This window comes from Astatotilapia calliptera, chromosome 7, assembly GCF_900246225.1.
Source record: "Astatotilapia calliptera chromosome 7, fAstCal1.2, whole genome shotgun sequence".
NCBI lineage: Eukaryota > Metazoa > Chordata > Actinopteri > Cichliformes > Cichlidae > Astatotilapia > Astatotilapia calliptera.
Genome location: NC_039308.1, coordinates 46545518 through 46558643, shown reverse-complemented (window position 1 = coordinate 46558643; position 13126 = coordinate 46545518). Strand labels below are relative to the sequence as shown.

Here is a 13126-nt window from a genome sequence, read left to right as displayed (position 1 = left end):
GAGCTCATCCCATGTGTCCAGAGGAAAGGACAGAAAAAGAGTTGAGGAGTGCACAAGGATTGGGGGAGTGGATTCAGAGGACAGAGGAAAGTTAAAAAGAGAAGATGAGATGCAGATGAAGCAAAGATCTTATTGCTTAACTTTATTATGTAATTTAGAGTCTTTGATGTTTTAGAGATAAACGGTTTATTTACATTTGATCCAAGCAGTCTGGGTTAAATGTTGTCATCTGTTTCTTGAAGTGAATTTAGTGCGTCTCTGTGTGTGTGTGTTTATACTAGATGTGGTTAAAGACTTAAGGAGATTTTAAGCTCTGCCTGTGTTTATGTTTGCACATATTGAGCGTAACAACGACGCTGTAATTTAAAAAAATTTAACCATCGTGCTATTTTTTTCTTGTATGAGGACAAAACTGTCATACACCAAACATCACATCTATATATAACGCGACATACAAGCTTTTTTGCAATATACATGAAACTGTTTCCCGTATCTCATTTTCCCCTCCTGTTTACAAGCAGTGCATTGATCAGCAGGAACATCCAGAGATGAATAAAAACGCACATTTGCATACACATACACACACTTGCACAATGCTGTCATTTGACACTGCCACAACCACCTGGTCGGCTGCATGTGCGTGCGTTACAACCTCGTCTGCACAGCTAGAATAAGGGCTGCATTGAAGCTATCCCCAACCACAGACACAAATCCTCACACACACACACACACACACACACTTGCACAGATATGCTGTTTTTCCCAGCCTGCCATGTAAAATCGAGCTGCACCTGCTTGCAGAGGAATGCAATGTGATGTCATCTCAGCTGTGAGTGAGGGGCACTTACCGCTGAGGGGGGAAAAAAAAGAAACTCCTCTGGGCTTATGAGTAGCCTTCTGGAGGAATCCACACAGCATGAAGTCATCCTGAAAAACTGTTTTCGGGGTATTTCTGCTGCTCCAGATGTTGTTAAACCACACGTCATACAGAAAATCAACAGTGTAAGGATGGAGGGGATGAGATGGACACAAAGTTAAATAGCGCTGGCATCATTTTATCTGTGCATCACTTTGTTTGTAGTGAATTTGCCCGATGACTTTGACTCATTGCGACTCATGCTTAATTCATCAGTGTTCATTGTTTCAGTTTAGTACAACAGAGCTAACAACCCACCAAAACTAACGGACTACATCTCTTCGTCATGCTAATGTTATTAGCATTTTAACCTTTAGAGGGAACATATTTGGCACAAGAAAAAAAGCCTCCATGTTTTATTAAATCAATATGAAGAAATGTCTTATGTTCATCATTGTGGTTGGCCTAGAAAGTAGATAAAGAACTTGTACAAATATAGGCTAGTAGCATGCTTAAAGAAGATCCAATTAAACAAAAAGTAATGATTGTTACTAATAACAAGGAAAACAGGGATTTCGTTCCATTGGTTCATTATTCATAATTGACTCATTCATGAAAACTTTTCTCTCTTAAAACTAAAAACTTGGGGAATTGAAACCATTTTCAGTCATTTGAAGCACTCACTGCTCCCTGAAACACAGAAAGCTATCTAATGGAAGCTAGCCCAGCAGTGGTTTTGGCACGTCTCCACTTGTTTTTCATAAACTAGGTCACCTAATGATTTTTGAAAGTGTACGAGGAAATACTGTGGCTCTGCTGGGAAACAAGGGAAAGAAAGTAACAGAGAGGGAGAAAGCATGTTATTAGAATTGGTATCCAAACCAATTTTAGCCATCGCTTTGAGGAAAGGCTTGACATGCTAATTACCATCCTAGCTCCCATCTCGCCCCCACTCCACTTCAACATATAAAATGCAAAATTTCATCCCAAAATAGGAGAACCACTGCTTGCTTCCTCAGTGCTTGTAGAGCACGGGCTTTCTGCAGGAGTGGAGAAAACAAGTGGCTCCTAACGTAATGTGACAGCATGGAAGGACCCGCCAGGGCTACCACAGCACATATGCATTCATTAACATATTGTTAGAATGACGCTTGGACTTAAACCTACACACACGCACACAGTGTTATAGCTGGATTAAGCCTTGGGCTCAGCACATTTGCTTCGGCATAAAATGTGACATATTGCCGGGAAGCAGTGTATCTTTCATTTGTATAAGTGGACGCTGTGGTGAGCTGCTTTTAACACATTTAAGTTGTTTATTTCTGTACTCCATATGGTCCCACAGGCTATGCACTGAAGGCTGGGGTTAATTCAGATTATGTTGAGTCACTTTGGATTTTCAATTCAAATTCAAATTTGAGGCCAGATTTACTAACATATTGCACCAGCACAAACCTTAAAAAAAGGTATTGTTGTTATTTACAGAGAGCACAGTGAAAAATTAGGTGTAAGATGTGGGAATACTTTTGCAACATATCCTGTTCCTGTGTATTTCTGGGAGTTCCTTCCTCAAGGTGCAAACTTTAGGGAGGCAAACAATAAAATCAAGCGTGCAAACTGATTTACGAATGTTTGTGACATGCAATTTACTGCTAAATGCACCAATAACGCCAAAGAAGCCTGTCTAATTTTTGGTGCTTGATATTGAAATGAACTGACTTATATATTCAATCAAATAAATGCTTCTTGTATTTTGACAGCATCCGAAGAAAACAATGTGATAAAGTATGACTTAAGATATTTTAGTCCTCGCTTGTTCAACTGGTTGCATTAAACTAATTCCCCTCCTTTCACAGCATCTTTCCTTATCAGTCTTTGTTATCTGCCCGGCAACAACAGAGAGATTTTTAACTAAAGTAGGTCATCAGTACATAATATAACCAGTCAATATTTCAAACACTTAGAGTAAATCTTATATTATCCCTCTAATAATTTAACAGCTTTATTCATTTTTTGTTTTCCCTTCATAGGTGACAGTGGAAGCCTCTTTTTTTCTCATACCTGTGAAACTGTTGTTTAAATCCAGTTCGGAGTAAAACTAGGTCACAGTTTGCATTTGTATAAACATGACAGGAAGTTTTTAAGTCGCTGTTGGTTTCTAAAAAAGAAAATGAAGATTTCTCCTGTTTAGGTCCATCCATCCACCCCAGCCTCCTCCTTGTCAGGGATTGCCACCTTTCTTTTGCTATTGACTTAAAATGATTTTTAATTATTTATTTACTTTAAATTAAAATGTTCACAAATAGTTGCTGGTGCCTTATTTTACCTCAAATGCACAAGACTTAAATGTGCTTCATTTGAAGCAGACTAGTATCAAAATATCTAGTTTCCTTGTTTATATTTATAGCACTCTAATGATTAATACTGTACTGCTAATCTTTCTTTCCCGATAGAAACCCTTCATTTCTTAATAGGGCTTTTATTTTATATCATATGACTACTGTTGTGTCCCCTCCCCCGTGTTTGTTCATGTTTACCAGACCCCCTTCCTGTCTGACTTCAAATTGACTACCGGTTGAGGAAATACGGTTTGCTTGGGGGCTTTGTCCGAAACAGTACAGTGAAGACAGGAAATTAGAAAATAAGATAGCGGGGCATGGCATGGCAACAAAGACTGTCTCTGTTTTATTTACTATTTATTAATAAATAGTCCAAATAAAGTTAAGGTTCTTCTTGATTAGCTTAGTTTTTTCCTTTTTTTCTGTCTCTGTTTTGCATCTGTTTTCTCGCTTCGTCTCCTCGCGTTCATACATTGAGCACACACTGATGCAGACACGAACATATAGACGCACACGCGCACAGACTAATCATAGCGTGTGTTTTCCTGTGCTGTGGTCGCAGCAGGCGTTGACCATGAAGCAGAGTTCAACAGTAAATCATCCAGACTGTGCCGCCCTGCTTATTAATCTCTTTCAAACATAAACAGAAAGCACACGCACAAACTGCGTGGGGCTTAGCACATGCATGCAAACAGATGTGCGACGGGCAAGTGTCCTTTTCACATACATCGTACCAGTGCATTTATCACTTCTTTTTGTTAATGATTGTGAGTGACAGTTTCTGTTAGGGCTGCTCACTTCAATCATTTCAGGAAGTGGATTTTCCCCCTTCAGACTTTAAACTGGAAGTATTTCCCACAGCAGAACGATTGAGGATGAAAGCTCTGTCATTATCATTCTGAATTGCAGTTTCGATTTACATTTCGGGAAATCAAAGGAGATCTCACTGCCAGTCCACTCTCCGCCTTTGCCTCCTTTTAGTTTTTTTTGGTAGTTACCATTGTGTGTCAACCACTGCAAGACTGGCACACATTAAAGACCAACAGGGGTCTAAAAGATGGATGTGCAGGGGAAGCTGTTGCTTGGTATGAAAGTGAAAGGCCTGGAAAAAGAACGACATCAACCTTACTTAAACCTTGTTTTGTTGCTTCTTTCTTCGGGCTGCTTTGTCCCGGTTGGCTCGCTGAATGTGTGTCAAGTTCTGTTTTTAAATGAATCATCACAGAGATCAAAGCCTGATTCTGGAGCAGGGTTTTACTTTTTATTAACCGTGTTATTCCTGAGCTGTAGTATTCACCCAGAAGCCACAATCAATTATCCGACGCCCACACCGTTCTCCCCCGCTCCCCTTCTCCCCCACCCTTTTACTCTGCTGGCTTTTATGAAGTAATTTATCATCGCTCCAAAATACTGATTGCATCAGCCGGAAAATTTACCGTTGCTACCACTTTATCCTCTCTGAAAAATCTTCTTATTTTCTGCCATATCTTTATCTGTGGGCTTGTTTCCTTCTTTTTTCTCTTTTCACTTAGTTTTCCCCATTTTTTTTCTCTTTTCATCATGTCCTCTCTCACAAATGATCATCCCTTCTTCATACTCTTTTGGTCTTTTTTGTTTTGTTTTGTTTTATGTCTGAGCTCTGTCTTCTTTCTTGTCCCTCCCTTTCGTTTGTATCTCTGTGGTGCATTCCCTTTCCTTGTTGCCTCTCCTGTTGCCTCTCCTCTCCTCTGCCTAACTAACCAACCCAGCGAGGCCCATCAGACTGCTAATGAGAACCTGAATGAGTCCTCCAGGGGTCTCTAATGATAGTTTCTCTCTATGTGTGTGTGTGTGTGTTAGCAGAAATGCCCACAGACTCCCACAAGCAGTGACTGTGTCTGTTTTCAGTGTTGCAGTGTTTGCCTTCAGAGGAATTTGGCAGTTTAGTGCGTGACTGACGTGTCTGACTGTGAGTTTTAACTGCGTGTTTGTGTATTTGTGTGTGTGCCCCTTTTGCAGGCCCCTTCCTGTGCCTCATGGCCTCTGTTACAGTGCTGTGATTGGTAGCTTTCCCTTCATATGTCAACATATTTCAACATATTTTTTTTACTTTTCTTCAGAGCTGGTAGATATAACATCTACTGAAATCTGAATGCTAACCCTAACCTGTTGATACTTGGTTTATCTTACAGGTGTAAACTGTTAATCATAGCTTGCCAGCACCTTGTACCTGTGCGTGCTGATATGTAATCCTTTCTGTTTTCTCTTCAGGCCTTTGGGAATGCTAAGACGGCCCATAACAACAACTCCAGCCGCTTTGGGAAGTTCATCCAGGTCAACTATCAGGAGAGTGGCACAGTCAGGGGGTGAGAGATGCATGCTGACATATAAAACACATCTATAGAAGCCATATCTAGAGCTGGACCGATATTATTTGCCAGTGTATCGGCATTTATGAGACAGAGGGCGCTCTGCAACTTAGCTGTTGGCAACATGTGCTTGGAACACCACAAACAAAACAACGAGCTGATCCGAGCAGAGTCGGGCAGTGCATCAAGCGATCCACGACTTTTGACAATAAAACAAGATTACATGTCCTCGCTGTTTAAAGGAAGCAGCCGAAAGTAGCTTATTGTCATATTGTGTTAATAAAGAGTCATAAATTACTACATGCATGAAATGTTAGTTAAAAGCTTTTTGTTTAAAACAAAAAAAAAATATTGGGCCATTTATATGATTTTAGAATCATAGGCTGCTGGGGGATTCCCATGATGCATTGAGCATTTCTTCTTCAATCACCTTTCTCACTCACCATGTGTTAATAGACATCTCTGCATCAAATCATTACTTGTTATTAATCTCTGGCTCTCTTCCACAGCATGTTTTTTATCCTGTTTTCCTTCTCTCACCCAAACCGATCACGGCAGGTGGCCCCGCCCCTCCCTGAGCCTGAGGAGGAGGTTTCTTCCTGTTAAAAGGGAGTTTTTCCTTCCGACTGTCGCCCAAGTGCTTGCTCATAGGGAGTCAAATGATTTCTGTTTTTTTTCTCTGTATGTATTATTGTAGGGTCTACCTTACAATATAAAGCTCCTTGAGGCGAGTGTTGTAATTTGGCGCTGTATAAATAAAACTGAATTGAATTGAATAGAATCACCAAATATTGTTATCAGTCTTAAAAATCAATATATCGTTCCAGCTCTACTAGATACACATTTCATGTTGTTTTACTCGTTTTTTTTTTTTTTTTTAATCAAAAATTTGTTTTGTTTTGTTTTCTTATTTTTGTCTGTCACTTTTGGTCAACAGCTTTTGTTTTTAAAGGTGTTATAAAAATGAATCTGACTTGAGAAATAATTTAATAACAGATATAATAGCAGAATAATGCCTACAATTTATGTATATTATTATTATTAACTTTATATATCTCTTAATATTGTGCTATGATTTATAAATATAAACATGTAAGTTACAAAAAACAACATTCAGCCATTATTGACGTGCGATTATGTAAATTCTCATTTGACAAACTATTAAAAACCACAATTCAGATAATTATACCTCTTACCTCTTCCTATTGTCTGCTAATCTGTTAAAACGCCCTGTTTAGGATGAGTATGGCAAAAAAAAGCACATTCAGTGTCCATGTGATATTGAAACATTGTTCATTTCTGATCATAATTACAGCAGCTTGTTCTTAAATTACTCTTGTGACTTAGTGCGGCTGCATTTATGTTTATTTCCAGCGCATACGTAGAGAAGTACCTGCTGGAGAAATCACGTCTGGTGTACCAGGAGCACAATGAGAGGTGAGTGCAGATCACATATTGTTTGTTTGTTTGTTTGTTTGTTTGTTTTTCTTCTTCTTTTTTTGCTGGATAAACCCATACAGACATCATTAGAAGATTTGTCATCTGCAGCACTTGGCTCACTTTCCACATTGTTTCATCAGTATGGATCGCTGTTTTATCACACCTAGAATGACTCAGCAGCAGCTCTCATGCTTTTGAATGTAAATAACATCTTGTTAATCAGAAAGAATCCAAGTCTTTGCTTTGTGTGGATTTAAAATCCATCAAAAATAATCTGTTTAACTTTGACTCCACCTTTAACGGAAATCCAATTTTTCCTGTGAACATTTCTAAAAGGTGAAAATAACGAACTTCAATAAGCGCAGCTAGAGGTGGTGCAGCCATAAATAATCTAAATATGATACATGAAACACTGAGACACTTCCACTTGCCTGAAAGCTAAGATCTTAAATGCGTATCTTTTCGCTCACATGCTCTTTGTCTAAGAAACTCAATGCTGAAATAGTCTTCATTTCCCCTGCAAGGATATATCAGGTGGCCATCTGACTGAAACCTCTGCCCTTTGTTTAACTCTCAGGTTTTCCTCTGAGTTTAGGCATTTATTGACACAGAATGGGACAAATACTGTGATACAGATTTCGAGATATTACATAAGGAGTCATATTTCCTGTCCAGTATAACAGTGTAAAACTGTCTATTTTTACTTTTTATACGTATAAACATACTCACATGTGTATGAAGAACTCATCTACCTGACGTTGGGCATATGCACGCACATGCACGTGTCTCCACCTGCACCCACATCCTATAAATAGATTTACTTGTCTCAGGTAACACAGAGACACACCCTAACAGTTCATCATATCGCTCCCAGGTGACAGTAAAAAAAAAGCCACTGATCCCACCAGCATAATAGCTTCATGCGTGGGGAGGAGGGGAACTGTCCAACAGTCATCTAATCGCTCTAACCCTGACTGGTCTGGGCTTTTTGTTTCATCCTGATGACAGGCTCTGGCGGCCATATTGATAGGATAGAAACTAAAGTCAGGACCTCCCAGACGGTTCATCCTTGAACCACAGAGGTGGGGGAGAAGGATGATAAACTGCAAACTATCTTAAATCTTAAAGTCGGTTCAGTGGCAGGTTGCCTTTGTACGATCCCACCGGAGAGGAAAAAGCACTAGGGAGTGAACTAGCTGAACTTTCCAGGGATACTGTTGGGGCTTAATGACTCTGCAGAAACTACAAGGGAGGGGGCTTTACTGTATTCAAGAGCCGTCACGCAAATCCCAAGTGTGGATACTGTTTTTGCTTGTTGGTATTTTTTGTTATTGTTGTTATCTTATAAGTTGCCCCTGTTTTATGTTGTCTAACGCATTGAATGAGAGACCCCATTTTTCCCACATTATTTTCTTCTTCCTGCCGGTTAAATGCAGAACTGAATTTAAAATTCTTCTCCTCTCATACACAATCTTGAATAATCAGGCCTTTCTTCTGTGGAACCAGAAGATGATTTTGGAGACATGCACCCTGGAATCTTTCGTGTGGAATCACAAATGAACTTAAACTGAAGATTTAATACTTAATACAGTGTTCAGCTGATAGCCTCCCATTTATGTTTCACTGCTTCATTCAGGCATTCAAGTCATTCATTGGTGTATTTGAATGAGAGCCTGATGGATTACATAAGTTTTCTGGGCAAAGCCATGGTACCTTACCTACATGAACTCTGCTTTTCTGGTCTTACAAAAATAAAAGCCCAAAAAAGACTGAAAGCAGTCGATCACGAGGTTTGTTACTTGATACTGTATTCTGGTCAGCGGTTAGTGTGAAGAAAAACTCTGTGGCAAAAAAAAGGTTGTAAAACAGTTCTTTGTGGAAGGTCAGAAAGAATAATTTGGGGTTGAGTGCATTTGTTTCTTTTGTGTTTACGGTTGCGTTCAGGGCAAATGACGAGTAACCTTTGCCCTGTAACAGCTGGATTCATTAAGCAACTTTATCTGGATTCATCTGGATAACTCATTACTGCCAAGTCCATGTATTATTTACCAAACCTGTATATATGCAGTTCATGAAGCTCAGAGTAAAATATCGCAATACTTTGGAATCGGATGTAGAGATTATGTAATAGCATCTTTTATTTGAGAGGTGCGATGATAGAAAACGTGAGCTTACAGGTTGGGAGTCTTTAATATCCTCCGTGGGTTTTATAAGTTTCCACCACTCCATCAAACAGTAAGTGTCCCTCTGCAGAGAAGGGAAACTCGTTTCCAGCTGTAATAGAATTACCTCTCAGCGCACTGGCCAAAGCCCCAGCCTTTGTCACGGTTAATCACAACTCGTTACCTTGAGCCCACACACCACACTGCCGCTTTGTTTGTCTTGAAATGTGAGACCGCCGGGTCAGAGGGGTGACTTATCTGTTACATGTTGCAGGTTTGTTTTAAGAAATGTTCCGCAGATAACGCGAAAGGAGTCTCCTCCTCAGGGGCCGTTTCGGCACAGCGGGGAGATATGAAAGCTGCTGTCCTTAGTTCACCTCTGAGGAAATTTAAAAGAAATTAATACAAGAAAAATAAATCTTTTTCTTTTTTTTCCTTCTTCACCGTCTAACTCAGGAGTATCAAACATAAGGCCCAGGGCTCGGAATCGGCCTGGCAAGAACTCCAATCCGGCCCACTGGATGCGTTTGGAAAATATAAAGGGGGGCATAAATTTTAGACTGTAATCAAGTAATAGATAAACACTTAAAACAAAGAAAAATTCTTGCTTCTTTTCAGTATTTACTACAGACATTTCTATTTTTGTACAACGTGTCCACAGTTAAATAATAATTAACAAAATCGTGCTGTTTTAAAACTACAGGACAGTCAGGCTTTTTCTGTAATTTTACACATATATTTCTTACAGTTTAAGCACATTTATATCAGCAGCAATTCTTTATCATGTACAAAAAATCACTTCTTTTTCTCATACTGAGGTATCCAAGGGATTAAACGTACAGTTAAACTTCTTTACACTGACAGAAATGGGATTTTCTCCAGTCTGGCCCACTTAAGATCAAAGTGAGTTGGATGTGACCTACGAAAAATATAAAGAAGTTTGACATCAGTGCTCTAATGTGTTTCTGTGTGTTTCTGTAGGAACTACCATGTGTTTTACTACCTGTTGGCTGGAGCCAGTGAAGAGGAGAGGAAGGCCTTCCACCTGCTCAAACCTGAGGAATATCACTACCTCAACCAGGTCCGCACACAAAAACACACACGCCCAAACATAGATACAAATAGCAAAGTGGGTGCTGCTTTCTAGAAAAGCTTCACGTTATTCTATTATATTTTATTATCTGGCAAGTCATTCAAATCCAGTTTCTGTCTGTTAAAATATGAATCGATTAAAGCTCCAGCAGCACTTGAAATGTGAAGAAACAGCTTTATTAATTTGACTGATAAGCTTTGGATAAAGGCCTCAATTTGGTTCATCACCAAACAGGTTACAGTGAACATTTTAAACAGCTTACGTAAAACAACCAATCATATATGTCCAACTTAGACAGTCATCAGTGAGGCACGAATAAGGATGGAGTGAGCACGTGCTTGTGGTTTAATGCACATCATTGCCAATGGAAACCAACACTGGTTTTAGAATATCTCATTGCCTGCTATATTCAGTTTACATGTAGTAAATAGTATGTAGTGTGATCAGTAAAATGTGTGATCTTATATTAAAATAATAATATAACTGATGGCATTTTGGGAAAAAATTAAAAGACTTTTTTTTTAAAATTACACATAAACAGCCCATCAAAATGATACAACTATGAAATATAAATATCTAACATGAACATCAAGTAACCTTCCTCACTTAAGGCAGGATTATCCACAAATCCTAATTTACCGTAGCCTAATGCAGTACTATAGCACTATAGACAGAAATATGTCTGTAGACTTTGTCAGGATGTATTTATTATCAGATATAATCAGATATATCCGGACCTCTAATTTAAAACAACAAAAATTCAGATATAAACAATTTCCAGATGAGATAATGAGTTACAAATGAAGACACAATCATTATAGCAGGGATGGAAAGCTTGAGTCTACAAAGATTTTAAACTGATAGCATGTTAACCGATGTGCATCAAAGCCTTTTTTTAAAAGATGTAGGGCAAAAAAATGCTAATTTTATGTAAATGATTCATAAAAAAAAGCAAATATTCATCCCAAATGAAAACCGGGTTAAGTTATTATTGATTAGTAAAGCTGAAAAATCTCTGCTGGATCTTATTTACTCACTTAACTCAACTGGGACACATACATATCTTTGACTGCCAGAAATTCAACTCTTTTTCTCACATGTATGTGCGGCCGAGTGTGCATACATGCCTGGTCACATGCCAAAAGCCCCCGGGGGGTGTGTATCTTTTGCAGTACATCTGTGTGTTTTGGCAGCTGATGTGTGAGGATTCATATTCCCCCATGCCATGAAGGTAGCACACTGGAAAGATGAAAAAAAGATTCTCTCTCCTCATCTGCCCAAAAAATAAAATTTTTCTCCCCCGTTCTCTTTAATCTCCCCAACAACAACAGCAACAACAACCCCCTCTTGTTAGCTGCCAGCTTACTTTGCAGCTCTGTTTCCATGGCAACTGCAAAACTCACGACTCAGTCTGGCGCTGACGAGGACTCACGCAGAGGCTGCCGGCAGTCGTGTAGTGGTGCGCACTTACGCACACGCCGATGTCACAGAAGAGCAGAGCGATTGTGCGTACTTAGCTCTTTGTGTTACTCTGTGTTTCTCGGTGGATTTGACTGAAGTACATTTGCTCAAATACTTCAAAGCTGTGCCCCCTCTTTACTGTGCAGTGCACTTAACTTACTGTGATTTTGAGAGTGTAGATCTGCTGACTGAAGCCAGTGTGAAAGTGCCTTAAACATCAGTTCTTTCAGTGGCCTGAAAGGGATGTCTCCTCTGCTTGCAACAACACCACTGGTTTCCTTATAAGACGCCTACGAGGAAACCTTTAGTGTGCAGAATTGCTACTTCCAGGTCGTATTGAGCAGAACACAAAGTTAATTTTGTGGATTTAACTGGTAAATTTTATGGTCATTGAATCAGAACGGAAAGCGATCCAGGATATTGTCATCAGCTAACAATCTGCTGCTAGCCAGTCTTTTTTGGTGAGTCTTGTTCCTCAGCTCAAGGCTTCCTAACTAGACTTCATTTACCACTGAGTTACATCGTGGTGGCTACGTCTGTTCTGTATGTCTTAGCACGTGTCAGTCAAAGCAGCAACATTTCATAACTTTAAGACTTCACAAAATCTAAACTATTGAGTTCCAGTGGTCTATCCGATATCCCTGTGTTGGTATTGTTCCTATATCATCATAACAATGCTGGTCCAGGATCAGCATTGCAACTGACCAATCACTTTATCTGAACAATTAGTTGGCATTAGCCAAGAAGTTAGCTGATGCTAGCACGAGTAAATTTAGCTTATAGCAAACCTTACTCAGTAATATATTTGCTACACTGCTAATTATTAAAGAAAACACTTGTTTACTTTTTGTTTTAGAAGAGAGTTTTATATAAACAGGCATTTTTCCCCTTTTTCTGCCATGTTGTGATGTCAAGGCTAAGACATCACAGCGTAGTTTGTCCATCCACGATGATCACTGCAAATGACAATGTTATGATGGTATGGGATACCATCATAACATCATAACGGATACACTGTCCCAATGTTAGGAAGGGTGTTTTTGACACTTGCACACTGGATTAATTTCTGCTTATAGCTTTAGTTACTAATTCCTTTACTGATTGTGATTTACACATTAGAAGGTGTTGCAGTGTGATACAGATTTAAGCTTAAAGTTAATTGTTAGGATAACTTAGGATAAATAAATCACTAACTTAACCAGTCTGAATTTTAAAAAAAGCAAAATGATTAAAAACACAACTATAACATTAAGGAATCAACAGCATTTATCCAGTTGTGCTATGATAGTATTGTAGTAGTTTTAATTTAGATAGGAAACGCTTTCAAAATTGTAATTAATTAATATTTGCCACTACTTTTACTTACATAAAATATCTAACTACTTTTTGCACCACAGATGGTGTGTTTTTTTTCCAATGCCAAACCC

General features: G+C 39.0%; 1 protein-coding gene across 12 annotated transcripts in view; it reads left to right on the top strand.

The window, feature by feature from the left end:
- The window catches only part of LOC113026413 (unconventional myosin-IXa-like), a 161463-nt gene that overhangs the window by 76953 nt on the left and 71384 nt on the right, over nucleotides 1-13126 (top strand). For all 12 annotated transcript variants that reach the window (XM_026175186.1, XM_026175185.1, XM_026175183.1 and 9 more), the window contains exons 3-5: nucleotides 5446-5540; nucleotides 6918-6980; nucleotides 10127-10226. In XM_026175186.1, the coding sequence (XP_026030971.1) occupies nucleotides 5446-5540; nucleotides 6918-6980; nucleotides 10127-10226 (258 nt within the window). The remainder of the gene's footprint in view (nucleotides 1-5445; nucleotides 5541-6917; nucleotides 6981-10126; nucleotides 10227-13126) is intronic.